The sequence below is a fragment of the Mastacembelus armatus genome, chromosome 23 (assembly GCF_900324485.2).
Source record: "Mastacembelus armatus chromosome 23, fMasArm1.2, whole genome shotgun sequence".
In the NCBI taxonomy this organism is placed as follows: domain Eukaryota; kingdom Metazoa; phylum Chordata; class Actinopteri; order Synbranchiformes; family Mastacembelidae; genus Mastacembelus; species Mastacembelus armatus.
The window spans coordinates 8,769,389-8,796,568 of NC_046655.1; the positions used below are offsets into that span (position 1 = coordinate 8,769,389).

At 40.0% G+C, this 27,180-nt stretch overlaps 2 protein-coding genes across 2 annotated transcripts; both read left to right on the forward strand.

Annotated features, from left to right (window-relative positions):
* The first annotated feature begins 4,648 nt into the window (after nucleotides 1-4,648).
* Nucleotides 4,649-14,844, forward strand: nudt4b (nudix (nucleoside diphosphate linked moiety X)-type motif 4b). Its single transcript, XM_026327179.2, has 5 exons — nucleotides 4,649-5,096; nucleotides 10,478-10,588; nucleotides 11,923-11,967; nucleotides 12,169-12,256; nucleotides 12,924-14,844. Exons 1-5 carry the CDS (start codon nucleotides 5,001-5,003, stop codon nucleotides 13,142-13,144), a joined length of 561 nt encoding a protein of 186 aa, XP_026182964.1. The 5' UTR covers nucleotides 4,649-5,000; the 3' UTR covers nucleotides 13,145-14,844.
* A 1,805-nt stretch (nucleotides 14,845-16,649) lies between these two features.
* On the forward strand, nucleotides 16,650-25,266 carry pkp2 (plakophilin 2). The gene is made up of 13 exons (XM_026327044.1): nucleotides 16,650-16,970; nucleotides 17,686-17,753; nucleotides 18,232-18,854; nucleotides 19,016-19,154; nucleotides 19,371-19,578; nucleotides 19,706-19,883; nucleotides 21,751-21,868; nucleotides 22,256-22,417; nucleotides 23,512-23,688; nucleotides 24,014-24,167; nucleotides 24,310-24,502; nucleotides 24,658-24,745; nucleotides 25,090-25,266. Exons 1-13 carry the CDS (start codon nucleotides 16,778-16,780, stop codon nucleotides 25,150-25,152), a joined length of 2,364 nt encoding a protein of 787 aa, XP_026182829.1. The 5' UTR covers nucleotides 16,650-16,777; the 3' UTR covers nucleotides 25,153-25,266.
* Nucleotides 25,267-27,180: the final 1,914 nt, after the last annotated feature.

A 27,180-nucleotide genomic window follows, 5' to 3' on the forward strand; every position in this document is an offset into this window, starting at 1 on the left:
TAAGTTTGTTTGCTGGTCCACGGGGATTTATCGAAGGTTTTTCCTTGATTTACATTTTGCGAGAACAAAACTGATGATAGCATTTTCTGTTTCTGAGTTTTATTTTTTATACATATAAAAGCAGACAGATGTCATATCAGAGTGTGACATTAAAGTGGTAGAACTGGACCTTCCATCACATCAGAGCTTTAAAATGTTTGTTCATCTCAGTTTTAAAAAGCCTTTTGCGTATAACAATCAACTTTTCATTTTAGCTAACCACATCAGCTTTTCAGTCAGTAAGCTGCTGTTTGTTCCTGCTGAAAAAAAAAACCACCCCAAAGTCAGTTTGTTCCCTTAAAGTCTCTAATTGAAGCAGTGCAGTAGAAATGAGCGTGATGAGACGTCTGCCACTTGGAATGTCCTCGAAGACAAGGAAAGCTGCACCTACTTTGCTCAACTAATAGCTATCACTGACTTGCCCTTGCACGTACTCCTGAAACGTATCAGTATGCATATACTCTTAAGGCATGTGTGGAAGTTCGATTTCCCCTTCCCTCGTCACTGCCACGTGCCTCGCCGTGACCATGTTTTGATTTTTAACCTGCCTATTTGGGTGGATGACATCTTTTTCAGCCTGTTTGTCATCATCACAGAGGGTTTTGTTTTAAGACAACTTTCCCACATTGTGGTGATCACACTGTCATTGTCTGCCCCTTAAAGCCCAGTCTTCCCATGATTACAGAGTGTCTGACTTTTTTGTTCTACCTTGAAAAACAGGAACATGAGTGTGAGAAACATTTACCTTCAAAACTCTCAGTATTTAGTATTCATGAAGTTTTAAAGTTTCAGTCTAATTTTTCTTTACATTAAAAAACAAGTTACACAGATATTACTGTGTGATTTATTTATATTGTGTTTTATATTAAAAAAAAAAAAAAAAAGCTATGACCACACCCTATCACTCTGTCTTGGTGATTATGTGGCACAATTCATGCCTAAGTGATGTTTATCTGTGTTGAGTCTATTTTATGTTCAGCTATCGTAATGACAGGCTTTAATACGCACCAACAAGCACCCATTGTGTCCTTCAAGTTATTGTGACTTGTATGTGCAGCCTTGAGACCTGTTTTTATTCTATTGTATGAACAGTTGAGAAAGATGTTGATGGGAGTTGTTTTTCCACTGTGATCTCATGGGGATCAGAGTGATCCGTTACCCTCAGCTCTGCAGAGTCTTTCATCACCAATTTCAGGTCATTGTTCTAATTTTGCAGATTTTCCATTTTACAGACACAGTTTTAGCAAATAGCTGGCAAATGCACAGTGTTAATAGACTGGTAATAGCCAGGGTTAGCTGGTGATGGATTTCGTGGAAAACATCTGTCCTCATCTCCCAATATAAATTTAAAGTTGACTGAAACAGAACTTAAAAACTGAGGTTTGGGTAACCTAACACTAGGCTCAGCTCAAAGGAGAAAGGCAGAAACACTTTTGGACAGGACACAGATGATGTTGTAGACGTGTTACAGGCTATATATTCAACCGTGACAGCCACTCACATCTATCTCAGCAGTCTTGGCCAGGTGTCAGGAGCTCATTTCATCACTGGATGAGCTCCATACCATGAAGATATTAACCTCACCCTGTGTACCTGCAAACAACTGTGCTATCTTTAATTAGCTACCACAGTGAATGGAAAGATGACTTGACTCAGGCTTTATTTTAAAGTTAATGTCTAATAATGGAGATCTTACGGGATAACAGATGGCCCAGTCTAAAGAGAGCCTGATAGCCACTGCATGATTATCCATGAGCTAAATTTAGGAGGGAATAGATGATGCCTCATTGTCGTTATCTTGATCAAAAGACTTCTGTCTTTTGTGTTAGATGGCATTTCAGCTTTATGGCCCTATGGCTTATGACTTTCCCTGCCTGACAAGGAGCCATTCCCTCACATGCCTCAAGTCTGAAGGCTCATCACCGAGGTCAAAGAAGAGACTTACTGGGTGAGCTAATCAGCTCAGGATTTTATATGTGTAATCGCAGTTGGCTGCAAACACTGAGTGGATCACAAGCAAAATTAGGCTCCATGTGTGAGTATGAGAGGGTGGATGTCTGTGTGTGTCCTGTAACTACACAAGTGCACTAGATCTCAACTGAATCAGTGCGGCTTGTGTATTTATGTATTTGGGGAGTGTTTTCATATGTTACAGTGTTTATTTTGAGCTCACATTGTTGTCAGAAGGCAGATGTCCTCTGACTTTCCTGATTAATTGAGGACAGTGATAGACAGACATTCAGTTTTGGCTCCTTTGGCCCTCCATCTGTCTCAGTGTGTGCCAGGAGAAACTGGATCCCTCCATCCCTGCTAAAAGGGGCCCTGTTAATTGCTTCCTCTTGCTATGCAAGAACAAGATCATAAACCACGTCAAGCAGCTCGATGTGAGAAAGATTTATTCTCCTCTGGGGGTCATGAGGTGATTCCTAATTATAGTCTATTATGAATTACCTCTCATATGTTCTATGCAAACATAAAAATTCTATAAATACATGAATTTTCTAACACGTCTCCCTAAATCTGATACAACTATTCTCTAAAGTTGTACTAATCCTGCAAAATGTTCAGACTCACTTATATAATGAGATTTATCACTTTCGGAGTTTTACATCCTCCTAATATCCATCAGATATACAGTTATCTGTTCATCTATACATATTTATTATATAACTATCATCAATAGCAATTATTTCAAGAAGTGCATAACTAGAATTTGTTATTTAAATTTAGGAATTTACGTCAGCAGAAAGTTAGTCTGTGTAAGTAATTTGTTATTTAATGTATTCTCAGCAGGAGTCACATGTTTTTACAGCATTGGTAAGATGCTGTAAATGTCACGCTGTAAATCAGATCATAATCAAATCACTGTAATGTCAGTACAACCCTGCTAAAACAAGATGATGATGATGACTGATGACCTATGACCTACAATAACACGATGACCAGTGTGCAGGCTTATCGTCTTTCTTTCAGATGACCACTGTGATTAAAATGATGTCATGTACATATGTAATCATGTTTCTGTGAACCCTGAGGAATTTATGTGTGCACCCATGGGTGAAATATCAGTGAAAGGGAGCTACTGGTGATGACATGTGAACGCTGAGATCTTGTATCACGCTTTGGTTGAGTTAGTCCTATGACAACACCAGTAAGCTCATCAGTTTGCTCTGCAATCTCAAAGCTACTCCCAGTGTTGTCGGTAAATGAAGAAAGAGTTCGGTCACCGCACAAAACAAAACTTGGAGCTAAATGCTAATGTTTGTATGTTAAGATGCACATAGCGCAGTTGACAAGTCACATGCATAAGATAACAACTGAGAATCAAGGGAAATGATGGTACTACGTGTGTTACCTTTTACCAATATGTCGTCTCCCACAGTCTGAAAGCAGGGGAGTCACACAAGATAAAGAATCACTAGCAACAACACATGTTTAGCATCACAAATAAATAAACTGTCTCACTCTTTGACCTGCTTTCATCAATCTTTGATTGAGCTTTATCTCCTGGAGGTCACTTGACTTTTGACGTTATCTGGAAACATACAACATGTGGAGCCTCCTCAGCCTGCAGGTCAAAGGTGAACTGAGAGTGAAGGAAGATGTTAAAGCACATGGACACAGATTTGACATCAACAGCAGCACAGTATTGTCACCATTAAAGTGTCATTTGGTTATCTGCTATGCCATGTCATTAAGTACTTTAATGAAAGAGTGACTGAATGTAATCATTTCTTTAGTTAATAAGTTACAGATGCCTACAGTACAATTACATGTTCTGAAACTCCACCTGTGGAGCAGAGACAAGGACCGACATTACATTATATGAGTCTAACATGAACCCAGCCACACCGTGGGAGTGCTATGATTTGATATTGGTTTTTCTTTCAGTGTGCTTAGTCAGGGGTGGTGACAGCTCCCCCGCTAACAGACTGTTACATCACTGAGACCTCTGACCCTCAGGTAAACTGCACAAATCTTCACACACCTCAAACATTTTAGTTAAAACACTTTTGAATGTGTTCTTAACAGCCCATTTAAATACTTTTTACCATATTTCTCTATTTGGGACTGACACATCCTCAAATGATGTAACGTCAGTGAAAGATGGGCGTCACTTATTAATTTCCCAATGCAGTGGTTTTGATGTGACTATCCCGAGAATGTTTGAAGTGTTGTACGTGCTCTTGTGCAAAATTTTGTCCCATTTTAAAGTTTTTTTTCATCCAGAAATTCTGATGGATTTAACACAACTTTTATTTTATTTTGAAAATAAGTTTTAGCTTCTTCCTTGTTGTGCTATATTTTAACAGCAAATATGATTTAATAGTTTTTCTTTCCATAATAAACAAAAAGAAACAGATTTTACAATATGACACAATCTGATTAATGTTGTACTGAACATCCCCATCAGTGACTGCACTGGTTCACTTGTCAAACTCTCCCATCATGCCCTGCGGCACCAGTTTGGTGGAATAAGCACAAATTACGCATTTGTTGATTGTCAGTGTTTTGATCAGCCCTGTGTCTCCACCCACTGACGCTGCTCCAACCAATGGGATCCCTCCCGCCCAGGAGGAGTGATCAGGGTCTGTATAAGCCCGACCCGCCTGCTCATTGTCCTGAGTCAGCGGCCATGCGCAAACGGATCCAGAGGAGGGCTGTGCTGTGTAGGCTGTCTTCATAAGATCCTGCGGGAGCGCACACACGCATACCCGACCGACTGGAGGGCACAGATAACTGCTGGATCCTGGACTTGACAAATCTCTTCCAGACCTTACGAGGAAAACATAAGTCCAGGTATCCCGTCGGGTACCTCGGGGTGTCCTCCTCTTATGACTGACCATATCGGACCACGGATGTAGAGATCAGTAACGATGTGGCGGCTGCGCTGGTAACTCACTGGACCCCCCTTTGCTGTTTTTGCCGGTTGTATCTGGAGGAGGCAGAAAAAATCCAGGATGAAGCTCAAACCGAACCAAACCAGGACGTACGATGGCGAAGGCTTCAAGAAACGAGCAGCGTGTCTGTGCTTCAAGAATGAACGTGAAGAAGAGGTAAGACACCCAGTATTTCCATTTACTCTGCATAGCTGAACCATCTGTCTCAGACTTTGTGGCCTAGTCATCCCCTGTGTGCACCCTCTCATTCAGACAGGGGCCGATTATAAAAATGTGCTTTAACAATGTATAATACGTTTTGATTCGTGGCTGCATCTGTGCAGTATTTGTTTCGCTCGAGGCCAATGTTGGTGTTTGCGTTTCCGTGGTGTTGCTGATGCGCCTTGGGCCATCCAGTTCAGGCTAGTTTGTGGAGCGCGCAGAGAAGAGAAAAATGACAGCTGTCAACGGAGCTTCCAGAAGCAACACACGACAAACCACCAAGACTTTCTAAATAAAACCCTTCTCCGTTAGAAACGACGCCCACTCATCACACGGCTCTTATTTTGTAGACAAATCGCCTCCGTTTCCGGTTAGCTTCTTGCTAGCTTGTCGAAGCTAACCCGAAGGGGGCGAGGCGCTCGTTTGCAAGTTTCCTTTATTTGCGGGTTTAACATCGGCCTGTGTTGAGTGAAGAGAAACGAGTTTATACTGGGAATATGTTTAACAACATATCTGTCGCCTCGTTTCAGTCAGTAACCGAACAGCATCCGTGAACAGGCAGTAGCCATTCATGACTATGCCGCATCCCGCCGGCCTCGATCGGGCTAAAATGATGTGGATTTAAAGGGGCCTGCAGCATGTTCATTATAATGTGGACTGGAAAACTGCCATGTTTAATCCAACAAGCACTAAACACCTTTTTATTGTGGTACATCTTTTTTTTGTTTTCTTTATATTTTGCACTCAGTTTTATAATTAATATGCACAAACAAAAAGCCAAAAACAAACCAATCCAGTGACCTTTAGGTGATACAGATGAGCTATGAGCAAAAAAGTTAAATATAATATTCAAATGTGTTGATCTGAGTGAGACAATCAGTTTATGTGAGATATAACATAGACGGCTCTCAGGCTGTAGGACATGGATGCTGGGAAGTGTGAACATAATATAAATGATTCAGACCAGTCAGGTTTTTTTTTTTTTTTTTCTTTTTTCCTGCATTTGTGGAAAATGTAGTTTTTGGCAAAAGACATAGTGAGGCACTATGTGGGCAGTCTGCAATAGAGTTCCTATTATGTAGTACTTTGGTGTATGTTTTCAGGGACGCTAACAACTTATTCCAAAATATATTTAAGTTACTTGTTAATATTATGTTCAAAGTCAGAACCATATTTTTTTTTATTGTGGCATATTATTCCATCAAAATTTAACCTTTTTGAGCTTGAACTGTTACACAATATGAAGTCCAGTCTGGACTCAACTAGACAGGCACAAAGGGCTCTCCCTGTACCTTCCAGTGTTTGGCTGTACAACACAGACCTTCAGACGCAAACATATCTGCTCACTGGATGTTATGTCATCATTATGTCTTAAGTGTAAGAACATGAAAGAGATTTTCTAGGACCTGTCATATACCTTCAGAGATCTGTATGTCTATTGTTTTTTTTTTTTTAATATTTTACTCAAATTGTAGTAGTAAAACCACATAACTGCGTAATTGCCTTCTTTTTCTCAGAACTTGTTTGTCGTATCATTTGTAATTTCAGGAAATCATATTCAGAGAATATTGTGACAACAGGAGTGTGTAGGCGTGATCAGCACCGTAAGGATTTTCAGGCTCTGACAGGCAAGTCTGCTCATGCAGTCAAAGATGACACTGAACCGATCTGGCTGTGACCAGTTTTGGGTGATAGTAATAGCCATTTTCTGCCTAAAGAAACTTGAGCCATGAGCTTTGCATTGTCAATAGTTTCCTTAAATACATGCCTACACACACAATCAGTTCCTGGACACAGGAGACCCAAGCATGGTGACATAGGAGCCGCACATGCCGCTGAAAAGTTTTTGTTTGGGAGGGGAAGGGAGAAAGCTGAGCCCCCAGAGTGAGGCACTTTCTGACAGCAATTAAACTCCCAACAGCGGAAAGTGGGAATGTGACAGTGAAGAGGGAGAGCAGCGATCTCTGGGTTTAACAGCACATGAAACACGGAGGTTCTGTGCCAAGAGAGTGTCTTTCATTCTCTGACATCATAATAGTGCAATGAGAAGTTGTAGAAACCCGTTATTAAATAAGTACTTAGGTTTTTTTTTTTCCTTCACCAATTCATGTGTTTAATTAAAACAACAAAAGACCCTTTCACAACATTTTCACACAGTTTTCCTTGTGTTTATGAACATTTTGGATACTGTAGAGGACTGACATCACATATATAACATATTGCCTTTTGGTGTTGGTGTAGCACCAAAACTGAGCTAAAAGTACCATAAATATTGGACTTGAATGTGTTGACTAGGGACAGAATGCCAAATGGCTCATAATCTTAATCTTAAACTTTTGTCTATGTCCTACAATTAACCAAAAACTCTGTTGTTGCAGATGTAGGTTAGACATTATAATCCTAATATTCAAATCTGAATTTTATATTTGTACCATTAAAAGCTTTTAAAAGTAAACTCTAATGCAATGAGTCTGTGCATCAGTCAAGAGTTTAATTCGAACGCTTAAAGTCAACCTGTGCTTGTTAGATATAAAAATTATTGCAGCAGATTTGTAAATAATGTCAGAGCTGGAAATGGAGGCGTTCGGTCTTTCTGTCCATTTGCCTCATTCTGTTCATCTCTGACTTTCCCCCTTTATGACCCATCCTGTTTGTTGATTCCTGGATAATGCAATGAGTGTATTACCATCTATTGATTCTGCCCCTGCACTTGAGTACATGAGTGGCTGAGACTTTCCATTATTCTCCCCTCTGGGCATTTGGAGCCTTCTTTTTTTGACAGCTACATGCGTTCCTGCTTGGGAATGCTTTGGGCAGGAGGAGGAGATGTTTGTGTCTTTCAGAATTTTCCTGCTGTGCTCTACAAATTTAGTTACAAATAACTGATTTTCTTTTCTAAATCCCCAGCATTGTGCAATCACTGCCTGTCATGTTGGTTATCCAGGACTTCTAAGTTTGTTCTTGTGGATTTTTGGATAACACAGAGGGCAGTTAACACCAGAGGTGTCCACAGTGCCTTTCAGGTTTGGGGTCCCTGTAAAATACCACTGAGAAATCTCGGGTATCTCCAAGCTCATCCTCTTCCCAAATATAAGTGTGTTTTCTATGTGCTTCCTCTTATAAAACTATCAGCTGTGTTCACCTCAGAAGCACGTGTGAAGGAACAAATTACTTAATTATATACAGTTTGTAATATGTTGATTGGGTGCTCTACATTCCTAAATAAATGAAAACAAGACTAAATGTAGCCTGTGCTGTTTCCTGAGGATGGACAACTGAGAGGCCATTTGGGGTAACAATCAAAAGATAAAAATGGAACAAGCAGAGATGAAATCTGCTTTGTCCTCACTGTCCCGACAGGACTGGAGCTTTTTTTTTTTTTTTATAGATCCCACACTGTCGGCTTTGGGCTGGTTGACACCAGTGATTTCCCTTTAAGCTTTGCTGGCTACCACTGACAGCACACAGACACACCAGACAGTGTGGGGATGCAGGCAGGAGCCTTTTGTAATCTCCAACACATCAAAAACACAAGCGATGACTGAATTGGTATTTTGGTTATACAACTGAAATAGTTCATCTCTATAATGGCAGATATGAAAACAGACTTCTGGCAGGTGGTATTCACATTCAAAAGGAGGACAAACCCATCTTTGCTGCATATTACACACACATACCAAGACAACAGCTTTTTCACATTTCTTACAGTTTGCACTCTGCTGAGAAGATTGTTGTACTTTTCACTCATGTAATTTACTGCCACGAGATTTTAAGACCTGCTGTGTCTTGTTCTTCAGCTGTTTCATCTGTGAAAAATGTTTACTAAGCGAGCACACATGTAATCCACCTCTTCATCCTTGACGTTCGTGCTGTAAAGCTACACATATGCAACCCCTCCGCCTCCCACCCTTCATTCAACCTATATTGTCTGGAGATATGCAAGTGGCTGAGCGGTGAGTGTTGCACGTGAGGATGCCAGCAGCCAGCAACGCTCACTGTCAAACAAAGCGCTGGGCACATGGCGTCTAATCAGTTTGGCCTTTGGTGCAAGATACAATCCCATTAAAGAGAAGCTATACAAATGCTAAGTTAGGATTAAATGACAGACTGACTCCTCGGACAGATTACTGGAAATGGTGATCGGGTGGCAGAGGGGGATGTCACCATCTGTTGCACTAGCTACTTAACACAGTTTTGTTTTGTTTTTTTAATGCATGTATATGTACATTCAGTGCTCGGGGTGTATCACAGAATGATTCCTAAACCGATAAATCAACACAAGAAGTGTTAATCTATTCTAATGGTGTAATAGAAGCTGTATGTGTATGTTTGCGTCCAAAGGAAATACAAAAATTCACAATATTGTAAATTAAGTCACGTTAAGGTCAGAAAATGTGGTGACTCATCAGAAGGTAACTGAATGCTGCTTCCTTGGGTTTATTTTTGTTTTGCTGTTGATATTATTGAGACCTGAGTCCTGTCACACGCTGTCGTTTAGTGATGATTGATCTGCATCATACAAACGTGATAATGTTTACAGCAGGTGAACCTCGGTCGTGTTTGCAATATGGAAACTGCCAAAAACCGCAGACGCAGGCGCATCTGATCTATGCATAAGTGTGCAGTGCAGCTGTGGTGTTATCCAAACCCTCGCGGGTGCTCAAGGGAGCAGTGATTTGAGTGGCTCGTGTTTGTTTTTATATGCATTGTCTGCTGGGGTCATGTTGTAATGGAACCGCTGTGATAATAGCTTTGAATGAGCAATCAGCAGAAAAAAATGTCAAATGTTTTGTTTTACTTAGTTTGCCAACTTCTGTTAAACTCAAAACACTGATGTATAAGTTTCTGTGAGCTATTTTAAATATACAAGAATTGATTTTTATTATTTTTACATGAAAGGTCCTCAACACGTGTCTGTCAGAAGCACGTGTTGAATGGGAATGTTTGTGGGTTGTGGTAGATTTTGGATCATGTAAACAGCAGCACAGGAAAAAAATAGCAGAAGCACTGCCAATAATCAGTCATCTGACTGTGAGTCCTGAGTCCAAAGGGTCAGAGGGTCATGGCTCATGTCAAAGTCTTCAGTTTCAGTGTGACACTCAAAGTGAAAGCCATTGGAAGAAGGGGTGAAATCAGTGAGGCAATTCTGAATAAAGACTTAGGTGCCAGAAAAACATCCTAAACCGAAGTAAAGACTATATGGCAGCATGTCGGCCTGAGTCAGAGGTTGTGACTTCTAGCTTCCACCTGAACTAATGAAGCCACATTCCTTATGCCACAGTAAATTAAAATATTAAAATGGTCTGTATTTACTAAGGTCCTGTTTTCTTGGACAGGTTCTGCTGGTCAGCAGCAGTCGGCACCCAGACCAGTGGATTGTGCCCGGAGGGGGGATGGAGCCGGAGGAGGAGCCGTGTGGTGCCGCAGTACGAGAGGTGTTCGAGGAGGTAAATAAGTCTACAGGTTCATTTTGTTTTAATATTATCCTGTTAAGTCTGGCCTCCAAAGTGAGGTCATTTTGGTGTAATCACAAAATGAGCAAGGTCACACAAAGGGAATCTGCACAAAACTGTCGTGCACAGCAGTTTTTGTGTTTTACTGTGATTGATTTTAACTCACATCCAAAGACCACTTGTTCCTTACATGACAGGGATGGAAACCAGCTGCTGCTGTAAAGGTCCTCTGTCCTTGCAAGTGTCAGTATTCAAACTGCAAGAATTCCCACCATTTATGACACCATATGAGTGCTGGGAATATTATACCTGCAATGTTTTGGATGGGAACAGGTTTTTTATTAATAGAACACACATTGCACTCTCTGACACTATTGTCTGTGTTTGTTTCCAGTTAAAAATAAATAAATTACCGGAACTGGAGTTGTGTGGTTTGGTAATGGTTTGCATGCTAAGGGTGAAAATTGCTCTGTCAGTAGCTTGGTGACCCAGGATCGCGCTGGTATTCCGGCCATCCCACTGATGGAGAACCTTGTGTTCTCAGCTACGTCAGAGGTCTAAATTTGGCTCCTCGCTGGATTCCTCTACATTCAGACACTGCAACCCAGCCATCCAGACACATCAGCGGGACTGAATGACATTTGTGAAGTATGCTGAGTAGGGGAAAGGACACGTGTCCTATATCTTGACAGTAATTTGAATCCTGTGAAGTATAGTTGAATGAATAAAACTTTAATAATGATGCCTATTATTAGAATTACTATAATCCTAGGCAAAATAACTGAATTAAGTAATGTCTAAAGACTTTACAATCATCAAACTAGTCTTAAAGGCATCCTGGTTGCATATGGAACCGTACAGTGTTTGAGAGAAACCACAGTTGACAGTTTCTGTTTTAAAGTGAAGAAGCTGTCAGGCCATGGAGTACAGAAATGAACTCTAAAAATATCAGTGTTGGCACATGGATGTGTTCTACAGTTCAGTTCAGGAACATTTTCATGCATGGGTAATTGTTTGTGTATCAAACCGCCTGCAGGGTCGCAGATGAGTTCAGTGCACAGAGGCGGACCTGAAGTACTTAAAAGTCACTGAAATGTAACAACAAATGATATGAATTGTTTTGACACTGAATATAGTCTGTGGTTCGAACACTGCTTTTCTATTGTTTTCACCCTCTAATCATCGTTGGCTATTTCAAGTCCACAGCTGCTCAAAACACAGGGAAGACTGTTGTCTGTCTCTATACTCTGTGAACTAGAGCCTGTTTTTCAAAAAAAAAAAAAAACCAAAAACATTTTTTTAATGTTTTCTCTTTCTATCTTTCTCAGGCTGGTGTAAAGGGCAAGCTAGGACGCCTGCTTGGTGTGTTCGAGGTAAGCCCTTCACTTATATATATTAAAGTATGCAAATTAGCGTATAAAATGTGAGCCTTTTCAAATTAAAATCCCCTGTATGTGTCAGGATAATCAAAAAAACAACAGCTAATAAACCTCTCTCTAATATTGATTTTGGATTTAACAGTGGTCTTATATTATCATTCAATATTTAATTTCCTTTCTTCCTGATCCCTAAAGCAAAACCAAGATAGGAAGCACCGGACGTATGTGTATGTATTGACTGTGACAGAAACCCTGGAGGACTGGGAGGACTCGGTCAACATCGGTACGGTTTCATCTTCCCCACAAATGTTTGCAGATGGAGATGCAATTGCACATATATATATATACATATATATGTGTGTGTGTGTGGTGTGCTGCAGAACAAATCTTTCTTGTGCAAAATACTCTGTGCATGTATGTGAAGGCCAGTATACTGCATGGAGACTATATGGTCACTGGAGTATTTGGTGACAACAGGTGCCTATAAATCGAGGCCACTGATCTCTGCAGTAGTGAGGTTGTACTTAGCTGCAGTATATCACAGTTGTCAGTGGTCCTGACGTCAGTATCCAGCCTTAGTTTGTGTGCTCAGTGGAGAGCATCCTCTATCTGGTGTCTGGTCTATTTATTGTAGATGGACGCACGTTTGTGGGCGTATGTGTTAAACTTTTACATGCATTCAAATTAAACTCAAATATCTGCCTTCACTTTGCTTTAATTAATCTTGTTAACCAGACAAAATAATCGAGGTTGATGTGTAAATACACACTGCCTCCGGTGTTAACTTTGTATATTTCAAATCAACGTGTGCAAAAGGAAAAACCATATCTTAGTAGCAGGCTTTATTATATAAGTTGTATTTTGGATAATAAGTCTGTTGATTATTTTATAGCTGTCTTATTGCGTTGTAACTGGGGAGCTCGTGCATTGACCTCTGTCTCCCTCTGCAGGTCGCAAGCGGGAGTGGTTCACGGTGGAAGAGGCCATCAAAGTGCTGCAGAGCCACAAACCCGTCCATGCCGAGTACCTACGGAGGCTCCAGCTCAGCTGCTCCCCCACCAATGGAAACTCCATCCTCCCGAGCCCGCCAACAAACGAGAACTACGCCCATTACAGCGCCACCGCCAACACACCCTCGACGGGCAGCGTGTTGGGCTCCACCTGCAGATAGGACTGCACCTTTTGTCCTGTCCAGCTCGGACAGTTCACTGAAAGTCTGTACAGTCTTGCATGAATCTAATGACTTTACACAGCTACGGCTCTCTTGTATGTATAATTTGTAGTCTTAGCTGCAGGACAGACCAAAGCCATTGTTAAAGACTGTACTGGAGTAACTGGTAAAGCTCACGCTCACATCTGTGGATATGGCTAAGTCAAAAACGCCTCTGTTTTCCTGACAAACACCAGACTGATGAGCTGAGGTTTGGGAAGAGGAAGTCACAGACGCTGCTGGCGTAAACGACCTGGTGAATGAATGCCTTACAGAAACTTTTTACGAATGTTATATTTGGGTTGTTTTATTTCACTAGTGGTCATTTTTATTTTCTTTAAGCAGAATGGATACACTTTCCAGTCTAAAATGGTAAAAGCACGTCCATGTCCATCTCCACCATGTAATAATTACTTATTAACTTTTTCTAAAGAGTAAGTCAATTGGCTGGATGAAGCCACTTTCCAACATTGCTTTTCAAATCACTAGACGGTGGCATTAAAATACTAAAAAACTAAAATGAAGGTACTCGAGTATTTCAAACAGTTTGTATTAACCAAAAAGAGAACAAAATAAAATGAAAGCTGCCCTGATTAACGCTCTCAGTGAATTGCTACCTCAGTAAACTGAAAAACTGGATCTGAGTCATGATGCTGCTCAGTATCATTTGACACAGCACCTACAGTGTTTATAGTTAAACTTCAGCCAATGCCGTCGCATAATGACTCAAATAACCTTGACTGATTCAACAAACTGGTCTCCTTTCTGTTTATAGCCACATACCTTTCTGTTTCCCATGTTTTCAAAGTAAAGGTATTTGACCTCTTTGTCTTAGGTATTATGTGCTGCTTTGAATTGTGGTCGGGGTTCAGTTCCAATAACTCTAAAAGTGGATTTCCTAAAAATATTATAATTCATCTTAAATGAAAATGATGCCAGCTGCCTTTTCCTGCAGGTGTTACAATGCGTCTGGTGCTGCAAGGCAATCTGCTGAAACAGTCCACTAAATGACACGATTACCAGGTACAATATGATTATTTTGTCCACCATCTCCAAGTACCCAAGATTACTTGTCTTTGGTTATTTTCATTACTTATAAATCTGTTAGTAATATCTTTTATTACTCTATTAATGGTTTTGTCTATGAAATATTGGAAAATAGTAAACATTAATATTGTTTGGGTTTTTTTTTTGGAGGGGGGTTTACTGTCTGAACAGACAACATTTTGGGAGCATCATGATTGTTAAGACATATGCAACATGAACTACATTGTGTTTGCTTCAAAGCTAGGATCATTTGTTGTATGTCACTAAATGCAAAAGTCCCCCCCCCCCTCATAAATATTAAAATCCCAACTGAATCGAGAATAAAAGAACAGAAATCTTTAACAAAAAAAATCTCACCGAAAGTAATAAAATGTTACATTTCAGAGAATTATTTTGCCTAATCATCCGATATTCACTTCCAACAGACTGACTCCTGTATCGACAGCTGAATGACAACTAGTTACCACACAGAGATTTGTAAATAGCTCTGAAATGCTGAAATTGTGTTTTTAACCTGAATGACCCTGTACAAATTTCTCTTAATATTTTCTATATTTTTAACAACAGCAGGAAAAAACAACAAGAAAACCCCACTGAGTCTGTACAGTACAGGATGTTTGTATCAGTGACAATGTGCCACAAGTTGAGGATATGAAAGTTGGCTGGTTTGTGTTTTAGTGTGAAATACAGATGTTTGAATTAACTCATTTAAAATCATTTCGTTAATTCCACGTGGTTGTTGATAATGACTCAAGAGAAGGAGATGTCCTGGGACATGCAGACAGCACAAAATTTGGTTGATTTAAAAATAAATTAGACTGGATTCACAAAATTTTAGAGGTATTTGGTAAAGAACTTAATGGAATTGTTTCTATTTTACAAACTATATATAACATCTTGTATTAATAAGTACAGATCTAAATGTTGGCATTTCTGTTTTTTTAAATATATATATATATAAACATTTTGGGGGAAAAAACAGCTTTTAGAACATAAAAGCATAATGACAAGAGAAATGTTTAAATGAATATATTGAAATCTACTTGAAGTTGTGCTTTCTCTCCACTTCCAAAGGGTTTATGCTCCAACACACAGTGTGATAACTTATCTACAGTATCTTAACTGTCTCGTCCGATGGGTAGAATAATGACTCCAACCACCTCGACCTCTTGAGTGTGTTTAAGTGTACTTTTTGGGCTATTGAACGTAACATATGATGTGCCAATTAGAAAACGTGTTGGTATTCAGAAGTCGGCGACTTAGTTAAAAATAAAAAAACATCTTAAACATTTATTTTTGTGGAAGAATGTGTGTCTTTTGAGACTGACTACGTCCTCCATTGTTAAAATTATGACTAGGCACGTACTGTCTCAAGATCCACTGAGGCTGTGTCTCAGACTACAATGCAAATCATGAATTTGAAATCTAAAACCTATCAATCCTGATGTTTTGCAGCTTAATGTCAACTTATTGATTTGTGACTGGTGCTATGATGAGTAAGGACCAGAATAAAATAAACCACAATGTGCAGAGATGTAAGACAGCCTGGACAGAAACATCCACGAAATGACTGGTGTTTTGTGGATTTGATCGACTTGAATGTTTGTAATATCATAAGGGTGCGTCTGGCACATTTAATCAGCGAAAACCATTTGTTTATGAATATTATGCATAGAAATGTTTAATGTGAAAGTGATTTAAAAAAATTGGACTGGAAAGAGTGTTTTTTTTTTTTTTAGAAAAAAAATTGCATTAAAGGAAAAAAACATTGTTGGTGTTTGTTCTCATTTGAGGAAATAATAAGGCAGCCTGCAGCAGCATGGTGTCAACAGTATGGACGCCCCAACAAACAGGCTTTTGTTTAATCAGCATTTAACCAGGAAGTCTCTTGAGAGACACCATCATAAATGTCTGGTGGTTATGTTGAGTGAAATTCATGGCTCACTCTAATTTTACAGCTTGTGTAAAGGCTGACAATTCACTGGAAGACACGCCTGCCTTTTGTGTCTGGCTGTGGTTTCCTCTTCCATCTCAATCCAAAGTGGGCGGTGCTGCAGTCCAGTGTGAAAAATGAATCAGGCAGACAACTAACTCCCAGAAATGTTTATTAAACACTCTTCCATATGTCACAGCCTAGTAATAAATAAATCAGTTGAAGGACTGCAACAGATATTACTTAGCCAGATCCTGTCCTGAAATAAAAGTACCACAGTTTACCAATACTGTCCTGCGTCCCAGGTCCCTGTAATGGTTATATTTTTTATAGTACACAGGGTACTTTAATACAGCAGCTGGTTATGTTACTGCCATCCTATTGACTGTACCAGATAGAACTAACCGGTTCCACCCCCTGCGGTGACACTTGACACCTCAGGTGCTTCGCCTCTAGCCCCGCCCCCGACACCGCCCTCCCCTATGGCAGCACGTCGGTCGACCCACCTGAGCGATCTGAGGGGAAACAAAGGCGAACCAAGAATCTGAGCTACTCCCGATCTACTTAAATGAAACGACCGAGTTTGACTCTTGGCGAATTTGGATTTGCTCAAAATGGATGAGGTGTTTTTCAAATCAGCGTTACCTGCCCAAGGCGCTTTGGTGCTGGATGACACTAGTCTGGCTCTGCCGGCGGAACCGACCCAACGATCCTCAACGGAACTTGGTTCAGACAAGCGGAGTTCACGCGTTTACCAGCAAGTCCAACTCACCCTGGCCAGGAAGGCGAGAAAGAGCATGTCAAATGGTAATATCTCATGTTTCCTTCTGTGGAGATTATGAATCCACGCAGTATAAATGAGAGAACACCCCAGAAGAGACTTCACACAAGTTTGAGTAGCAGAACAAAAATCTTCATCATCCTGATCCTCCTCATTATTTTGAGACCACCTTATTTTACCTGTGATCCGTGAGGCTTCTGTGTCTAGAATGCATGGGCCATAGTAGGTCACTTGTCCAACAGGTTTCTGTGGTTTCATCCAACTACCTAAAGGCTGCCAGCTGACTAGATTGAGTTTGTAACTCTCATGTATTGGTAGCTTACATAAAGATGTGAGTGGGTCAGCTCTGAGCTCCACTTAGTCATCAACTAAAAATAATTTCAATATTTTCAGGACACGCTGATTTTTAAGCTTGTTTTAATAGTGGCTGAGACTATTATTCTAATTATCAGCTGATTGTTATTGTTAAATATCCTGACTGATTTGGGATTTGTTTTATGTTACTCCTCCGCTGCCCTGCCTCTCTCTCTGCCTTCCTCTTGTCAATTCACCTTAATGCAAATGAATGAGACCTTTAGTTTACACTAGTCCGCAAAGGTGTTTGCAGAACCGTGACTGTGTACAATGTTTTCTCAGCTCAGGCAGCCAGACCTGACCTGAGGACGCGTCAAGTGTTGCCACGTTTTAGATAATTACAGTGTGAAACTGTACACCAACAGAAACCTCTTCACTGTGCTTCAGGTGGCATCCGCTTAGAGAGAAGAACAAAGAGCTTTGATGCTTCAGACAGACTTTTACCTTACATGAAGGTAAAGGACTCTTGTTACCCCTTTTTTTTTTTTACTTACATGTGATCACACACAGCCATTAAGAGTTTATAGATGTTTATCATCTTGTTTATGTGTTACTGAAAGGTTTATCTGTTTTCCTAATAAGGCCGATCGGATCATAAAGTATTTTAATCATTAGTTTAGTGCCTCAGATTCTTTGTTGTCCTCTCTTTGAATCTTGGACCTGACCATTAGAAGAACAACACGGACTCATAATTCATGTCATGGTGCACGTTTAAATATTGTACGACACAATTTGAATGTAGTCAAATGGTCTGTAGCTGCTCAGTGTTGTTATCAATCAAATGAGTCATTGTGTTCCTGCATTTGGTTTCCCATTAATATTATCAGGACTGTGGATTTTTTTTTTTTTTTTTTTTTTAACCATTCAGACATGTGCAGTCCTCACAGAGGAATATAAAGTGCAGAATAATTATGTTTACTTGTTTATTTTAAGGTGACTGGAATGGGTTACACCAACAACTCTCTTTCAAGCACCCACATGTGGAGACCATCCAGGAGAGTGGAGGTGTCTCCACCAGCGAGCCCAGAGTTTCCTCACCGTCGTTTTAATTATGGTGTCCAGTGTTATGGGACGTACACTGTCCCCGGATCCCACCAGTCACTCAGGGTGGGCAGTATGATGACCCACTCAGTTGGTTGTGATTTATTTCAGCGGCACGCCTTCTCAGAGGTCCCTCAAGTGACGCAGCCTCACGCATCCACATCCTTGCATGGCAGCATCTACCAGAGGACGCCGTGGCAGACGCCAGGTCCAAGGCCTGTGTTCTCAAATGCAGCACTGCAGCAAAGTGGAGAATATGGTTTTCACTGTGATTATAACCAAATTGGTGTCAAACAGGAGAGACGCACCAGGCAGGAACAAAGCGATATGATGCTTGGTGCTACCGAGCTTGATGATTGTCTGTCCTGCATGGCTCAGGTCAGGGGGGATAACAGGGGCCTCTACAGACTGAATTCATACCCGCACTCTGTCACCAGCGTGGAGATGGACACAGGGAAGCGTATGGAAGTAGGAGCCCCATTTCAACAGATAACCACGCAAAATGTCACAACTCTGTAAGACTGTGTGTTTGTGTTCAATTCTCACTTCATTTAATAATTTTAATGTGTTCTCACATAGTCCTGATGTGTGTGAGAAGCATACTGTCACATGTGGTGTTTTTTTTTTTTTGTTTGTTTTTTTTTTTTTTAAACCTATGGACAACATCTTCACACAGGAAGTCAGAGAACAAGCCTGAGGAAATGACTTTAGAGAAGGCCGTGAACCTGCTGACCCAGGATAACGAGGACACATTGATCTTTGCAACCACCCACATTCAAAATCTGTGTTTAAATAGCACTGACGCTAAAAAGATGGTACATATATATGCATTTTACAGTTATTAATAATAGAAATGTATACTTGTTAAACTCTTAAACCTAACTTTACTTACCAAATGAGATAAAAACACTTAAGCTCTCTGTACAACTCAATTAATCCATTTCTAACTTAGCTACTGCTATAACCAAGACCATCAAGTACCATTTTTTATAGATCATTTTATGTCTGTGTTTGTCCTCCCTTGTTTTCAGGTATTCGACCTCCATGGGATTGAAAAGCTTGTGCAGCTTCTGTGCAGCGACAGTGAGGAGGTGCAGTGTGTTGCTGCGGGAGCACTGCGTAATGTTGTTTGCCAGAGCGGCAAAAACAAGATGGAGGTGAAAAAAAATGATGGCCTGGCCGTTATTTTAGGCACACTGAAGAGCAGCCACGATGTGGAGACCAGACGACAACTTACTGGTACATAAGGAGGAGCTCAGATGTTTAAAATCAAATTTGTTTTAAAGGTTACTATATAAATAAATCTTCATTAAATTTAAATGTATGTTTTTACACATTATCAACTATGTTTGCATCTCACTCCCAGGTCTATTGTGGAACCTCTCCTCTCATGACCTTTTGAAAGAGGGACTCATCAAAGAAGGCTTACCCATCCTCACCCAGTCAGTCCTGGTGCCCTGTTCTGGCCTTTCAGAGGGGGAGAACCCAAAAGACGAGCTCCTGGCTGATGCTGATGTTTTCCACTTTACTACAGGCTGCCTGCGGTAAACTTCTGTTAGCTTTGACGTTAGATACTCTGAGAGCTTTTGCTGTGATGATGTCAGATAATCAGGTCATACCAAAATAAATACAGAATTTTAGGGATTTCTGCAAAAATATATAGAAATAGAAATAATATACAAAACATTTACTATGGTTACTATATATATGATACTACTGTGAATTTGGCAAAGATAAAGGTAAGTAAAATCCATGTTTAGTAACTCTGCACCATAAAGTCGTATTTTTTTATTACTAAGGGCAATAATTAACAGATGGCAGTGCATCTCAACATGGTGTTCATCTGAATCTGCCTATCAGTCGTATCTGTGGAAACGACCATTGCCCTCTCAGAGTTCTGGTGAATCATGCTTGGCAAACTTAATAAAATCCATTTGAATAATAAAAGCAAACAACAGCTACTTGGTGATGGATGTTGGATATCCAGTTTCTGCTGCTTGTTTGTCACATTTTAACATGAGCCCATGACCATCCTGGCAGCTGTGACGCTGTACTTGAGCTCAATGTTAATATAAGCATGCTGATATCCTCACAATATAACTGACAGTGGTATGGGCTGAGCATATTACACCGATTATCAAGCATCTGCGGGCGGCCCCCGTGTTGTTGTAATCCACACATGCACATAAAAGCAACATATATCAACACGACCAAGTAGATAGTTAGCAAAGTCACATAGAATTTTTTTTAAGATCAAATTACACATATGTGCTATGTAGTTAGACAAGATAGTATATTTACAGTACATTTAGGGACAGTGAAATGAAGCACTGGGTAAACCCTCATTAATATATATATATATATATATATATATATATATATATATATTTTTTTTTTTTTTTTCCATAGAAAATAACCAAGTTTAGGTGAGAAAGGTCAAAATGACAATAACTGCCTGCATTGCCATCAATATGGTTCACTTTATGCCTCTTGGATACTTTGAGTAGATGATAAGTTTGCTAGTTTGCCTGTTGACAGCACAAAGAAGGGAAGGGGAGAGAGAAGGATGGAGTCAGCACTGGGTATAAAACATGTCACATTCTGCTTAGGAGCTGACCACCCCAAAAAATGCCCCTGAACAGTAAATACCCAGTAAAAGAAAATCGGTTCAACATTTTAGGCAAAAAAATCGGCCATAGGCTGCCCTGCTTTCTAAAAACTGGCATCAGCCAAAGTAGAACCCAAATCAGTGGACCTCTAGAGTCAGTTTTAAAGACTAAGTTCTCCATCAAATATAACCTAAAACTACTGCTTTCTCATAAAGCTTCGTCATCAAAGTTGCTAAGTAATTAAAATTGTGTTTTTTATTATGTTAAACCACAGTGTATGTATCATATTGTTGGTTCCTGTTTGGACATATTTCATCTCTGTGTTTACAAAACAGGAGATATCAGACACGATTCTCCCCTGACAACTATAGTTGGAAGAAAAGAGTGAAAGACTGAATTATTCATCGAGCTCCTCTCTTCTTTCTGCTCTGCTGAGCTGAAATCACTCAGTCCTCGCTGGTTCAGTGTTATCAAGTTCCTCTTATCATGTTCTGAAACCCTTTGAGCTCTGTGTGGATGAGAAAAATGATGAGTTCGTCTTGGATTTCTGTTTCATCACTGCACAAAGAAACTGTTGTGTTAATTGCTGTGTTTGTTTTTCATAGAAAGTTAGATTACATAAAAATGGAATCTAACTCGGTAGTATATGAAAGAATCATGATTGCTACTGGCTGTGGGGAGAGATCCTAAATGGTCATAGTTCTTCATCATTAGCACTGACGACTTTATATATTTCAGTGCGGTTGAAAACACACACACATAAATGTCACATCCCTTGATTGTTTTTACTGCTTGTTTCCAGAAATCTGAGCTCTGCTGGTCCAGATGGGAGGAAAGCAATGAGGGAATGCAAGAATCTTATTGACTCTCTGGTCTACTACATCCGGGGGACCATAGCTGACCATAAGACAGATGACAAGGTAACATGAAAATGATAAGTTTTCCAAAGAGAATGTTTATCTTCACACTCTGTTACACAACAGACTGCGCTGTGATTTCATCTGCAGTGCAACAAGTTGGAAATCAAACCTCTGCATACTTTTTTTTGCTAATTTTTGTAATGTGCTGTGCAACATACTTCATGTGCAGTCATTCATATAAATTGTTCCGCCTCTCAAAGGATTAAAAAGGTTCAGCCCATTTTCAAAACGTAAATAGTTCCTGGGAACTTGTGAGTCAGTTGAAAAGGAAAAATCTGCTGGACTATACCTGTTACTCCCATTCAAGCTTCAGTATGTTTATCTGTATATATAAATTTAATATCTTCTCATACTGTATGTAATATAATATTTATATCTGCTCTGAAGTCCACAGAGAACTGCGTCTGCATCTTGCACAACCTGTCTTATCAGTTTGAGGCCGAGATTCCAAAAAAATACACCCAAGATCGCAGCCAATCTCAGCAAAACCTGGCTCCCAAGCCAAAGACTGTCGGCTGCTTTGCTCACCGCAGTGCTAAGATCACAGAGGTAATCCCTTCAGACAATAATCCACATTGACAATAGAAAATATATCCTTGAGTATAATGTTTGATATCCTGTGGAAACTGCCACATGTTTATTCATCCATAAAACAGCTTCTTCTTTCTCTTGTTTCTGGTGGGAAACATGAAAGCACAGGATATATTTGACATTACTGATTTAGCAGAGACGTGCTATTATGAACTTAGCGTTAGAGCTGCTCTAAGCAATATTTTTTTAATAATATATAAATTGCACACACAAATCCACAGAACCACTTTCCCAGTTGTCTTTTAGTGCTACAGAATGTTTTAGCTTCTTTAAAGTCTAGTTTAAAGTTTAAAGTTATTTTGGCACAAGGTACATTTAGCACACACTTGCCTCTAATACCAAATATACTGGGACACATCATACCCATGTGTGATAACTGAACATCTCTTTCCAAAACCCATGGACTTTAATCTGCTGCGTTTACACTTAACTACTGTCATGTAAAATATCATTGCATGCTGTTCGTTTAAGAGTCAAGTGGCCTAGCACCAGTAATGAAAAACACAAGACCAAAAATATGCAAAGGTGTCTGGACAGGTCATATGTTTGGCCTAAATAGTTTAAGTAGTTAGTTGTGTGGAGACGTTATGAATCCGTCTGAATACGCTCCTCACTTATCTCTTTTTAAAGGGGTTGTAGTTTTATAATGTTGCAGGATTTACTTGAGACAGATGGTAAATTGATAATATACACATGGATGCAGGATTAAAGTTTAAAAAATGTATTTTTCATTTCAGTTTGTTTTTAATTAAAAACTCCTCACAAGTCTTTAAACGCCCATTAGACCCTGCAAACAAAAATCCATATTGCAGCTGCTGTTACTGCATCAGACAGTCTGAATTCTGTATAATTAGGTAAATTTACTGTATAATGATGTTGCAAAGTTTATGTGCCACCAAAGGCACATGCAGAGCAAAAAATAAAAGCAACATAAGACAAGAAATATGATATTCATCTCTAACCTGCAGTAGTATTACTTCTGCCTCATGCTGTCAATATGAACTCTGTGAACTCTTCTGAAAGCTGCAGCTCATTACCCGGTTCCTTCTCAGGTTCTGGAGCGACAGAGCTCCCTGCTGGAGGACAAGGCTAACCCCTGTGGCATAGAGTGGCTGTGGAGTCCCATCACTCTCCGCATGTACCTGTCTCTGATCGCCTGCAGTGTACGTCAGTACACCCAGGAGGCTGCCATCGGAGCGCTGCAGAACATCACAGCTGGAAATGGAGCGGTAAGATGGGACTGGTGCAAACGTCATGGCTCATACCAACTTCCCAGAGTGCAAAGTGAAATTAGCAATTTTGTCTTGGCACCAAGTTAATGAATAATATATTTAACAATATGTAGATTGTGCCTACTTTGAGGCACTCTCTTTGCATTTGAGAGTGCAACCAGCAAATGAGATTTCTTTTACAAAATTCACAGGGATTCACATTTTTAACTGAAGAAACTGACCGTAATAAACTTCTTTGTCAAACTATTTACAGCAGTAGTTATCATGTATCAAGACTAGCAAATCAAACTGAAATATCTCACATACTTAATATATTTGGCAGATGTCTGAAGCCATCGCCTTCACCCTTGTTCAGCAGGAAAAGAATCTTCAGCACATCAAGTACATATTACAGGAGGGAGAGGGTGATGTGAAGAGGACAGCACTGTCTCTAATAAAAAACCTCTCTCGCTACAATGAACTGCAGCCTGAAATTGGTAAACTGAGATACTTACAACGTTGAGATATTTTCAACAAAGCTTGTGTTTGCTGATTATGTCGTTTCCATTTGAACCCTGAATTGCACCTTTAACTTTTCACTCGTCAGATATGTACTATATTGGTTTTGTCCTCCTGAAGTCAACCAGGTGTTGCCAGATGTGGTGGGGATGCTGCCCAACGATGACACCGGCACGGACCTGCCCGCTGAGGTGACAGCTTCTCTCTGTCATATCCTGATTAACCTGAGCCAGGCGAACTCGCAGAACGTCAAAGCCATCGTCAAAGAGAGAGCTCTCCTGAAGATCATCAACATCAGCAACAAAGACAACGGGTTAGTCAGTGTTCATGAACACATATTCTAATGTATAATAAAGTATCTGACTACACACAGACATCTCCCACTTCAGAGAGAACATATCTAAAAGCAAAGTAGCTCAAACGTCTGTTGTGCAGTTTAATTTCTAATTTCTCTTTTCTGTTTTCTAGATGTGGACCATCCAGAGCAGGTCAGGCAGCATGCATCCTGCTGCACACCATTTGGAAACACACAGACCTCCATAAGGACTTCAAGAAGGTGGGTTCCTGCACACATTACACTAACGCACATGGCGAGGTTTCTTCAAGGGCAGTGGCATCATAGTTATCAAAGTATTTTATGAGAGGAAATACTGATGTTACCCCTCCAGTGGTTACATCTGGGCAATAGCAGATCCATGAGCAGGGCTGTATGAAAACAATATTACATTTACAGACTTCATTTAGCAGGTACTGTTGTAACTAGCTATTATTAACTAGTCTATTTTTGATGCTACCACTAAGGGGCGCCAAAGTAAAACATTTTTGATTCCTGCTCATCCTACTGACTTTAAGCTGCTCTGCAATACAACATCAATACAACACTCTCTTTACTCTCAACAGCTTGGGTACAGGAAGACTGATTTCATCAATGCAAGGACAAATAAAGCTGTGAAGTCTAGATGAAACTGAGCTGAAGCTCCAAACCGCAATTGTTAACAATACTGTCATGTGGTTCCACATCAGCCCAGGCACCGTTTTTCTGTAAACTGTGTCATAGTTTAATAAATTAAGAACAAACATGGGGATGGGGTGTTGTAGTAAAACAGATAAATCATTAAATTCTACAACACAGTATCTTAAGTGAGGTGCCAGTTTTCATTTCACTGGACCTTTAAAGCACTTTTTTTTTTTTTTAAAGTTTTGTTCCTCAAATACATCAGGTATGTCTGGCCATTGTTTTTGTGCCTCATGTTAGCAGGTAAATGTAGAAACTTGTCCTGAAAACATAACATCTCTAGAAAAGATAATGAATTTGAAAGTATTCCTTTATATTTGTTTTTATTTCTTTGAAAGAGGCAGCTTCACTGTCATAGGTAATGCTCTGTTTTTAAGCACTATGGTAATTATACAAAAAACATGATGAAAAAAACCCAAAGATTAAAAGTAAAGACATTGTGCCTTCTTGAGTTGTGTTCTCAGATGAATAAAGTGTTTTGAATAAACTTTATTGTTCATTATCTTATGTAAATATTAAGGAAACGTCAAAGTGTGACACTTCACAAGATTGGTGAAATGGTCCTTAAAAAAATCTCTTGTTACTCTAATGATGAGTATTACAATATATATATTATTGAAAGGGGTAAATCTTTAATGAAGTGAATGAATGACCTTTTCTGTTGGAAAACCTGACCAACGCTAATCATTTGCAAATAAAGTGTGGAAGGCGAAGTCTGTGCTGGTGGATTAGTCAAAAACCTCTGGGGTTTGGCTTCATTCATCAGGCCTCTCAGTGACTTTGAAGCCCTGAGGCAGTGTTAACCTTGCGGGTCTTGGCAGGGTGGACTGCACTGCGGTGCAGGGGAAGAAGGGGGAGGAGCTGGGCGGCTGGGTGCCAATCAACACCCCTCCTCGACAAAGCTTTTAGGGCCAGGGCAGGCGGGAGAAATGGGAATTGGTGTTCTCTGAATGATATTAGAACAATGGTACTGCTGAGGGAGATTGGAGATGAAAAAAAGAGGATATGACATGAAGCACAGGCGTGCAGGTCCACGAGTCACAGCATTGAGATGAAGAAACTCGGCACCAACATTCTTGCAAGATGACTAAACTCATCCTCAGAGCCTTAATGGTCTTACTCAGATACTTTATTTAAACAGCCAAATTCCCCCAGAGATCCACTTTGTCAAATGAAGCCAATCCCAACTGGGAAATCTGCAGAGGCTTCACTTGATTTCTAAATCAAATTAACAGTATCCCACAAAGCAATTACAGCTTTGTGTCAGTGATGGCCCCTTTTTCTGCATACGCAGCCTGCAGAGATCATGGACGTGTGCTGGGAGAAAGAAACCCTCCTCCTGCAAGTACATAGGACATAATGTAGCATGACATGAAAAAGAAAAGCTGCTGATCTTCTTCTCTCTTGTTTCCCGGACTTGTGTTGAGCTGCGATAAAACCTTTCTATGTATTTCAAAAGAGGGACGACCACATTTGAAGTGCACATCAAATGATCCATGACTTCTGTGCACACAAAGGACATGGAATAATTTAAGTCGAGCTCCTTTGCAGTTGTTTTTTTTTGTTTTTTTTTTGTCCATAAATAAAGTACTGGTTTGTTGGTCATATTTCCTGCAGAGGGCAGTGTCGTAGCATTAACACAAATCACTCATCAGTCACGTTAATGAAGAACTGAGAAAAGATCCGGTTTTGTTCTGTGACACTTTGTCTGGAAATAAAATGTATTTTTCATATTCAGAAATTCTCCATCTCCTGTTTAAAGTGGTTTATCTCTCAGTTCAAACCCCAGGCTTTTCTTTTTGAGGAACAAAACTGTGCACTTCCCTCATTTTCACTAATAATCTCTAATTCAGTCAGATTGTGAACTATTTTGGTGACAAAGTCCACGCTCTCAAGCCTTTTGGTGTTGGTGCAAGAAGGACAAAAACAGCTCTGAAGAAACCAAATCCTTTTAACAATAGCTTACTTGTCTCTTC

What these genes read in the sequence shown, in the direction of transcription:
- pkp2 (XM_026327044.1), top strand. Translation starts at nt 16,778, where the DNA reads ATGGATGAGGTGTTTTTCAAATCAGCGTTACCTGCCCAAGGCGCTTTG. An exon ending in ACCATAAGACAGATGACAAG is followed by an intron (nt 21,869 to 22,255) that starts GTAACATGAAAA and finishes TCTGCTCTGAAG; the next exon opens with TCCACAGAGAACTGCGTCTG. An exon ending in GCAGTGCTAAGATCACAGAG is followed by an intron (nt 22,418 to 23,511) that starts GTAATCCCTTCA and finishes GTTCCTTCTCAG; the next exon opens with GTTCTGGAGCGACAGAGCTC.
- nudt4b (XM_026327179.2), top strand. Translation starts at nt 5,001, where the DNA reads ATGAAGCTCAAACCGAACCAAACCAGGACGTACGATGGCGAAGGCTTC. An exon ending in TACGAGAGGTGTTCGAGGAG is followed by an intron (nt 10,589 to 11,922) that starts GTAAATAAGTCT and finishes TATCTTTCTCAG; the next exon opens with GCTGGTGTAAAGGGCAAGCT. An exon ending in GCCTGCTTGGTGTGTTCGAG is followed by an intron (nt 11,968 to 12,168) that starts GTAAGCCCTTCA and finishes TGATCCCTAAAG; the next exon opens with CAAAACCAAGATAGGAAGCA.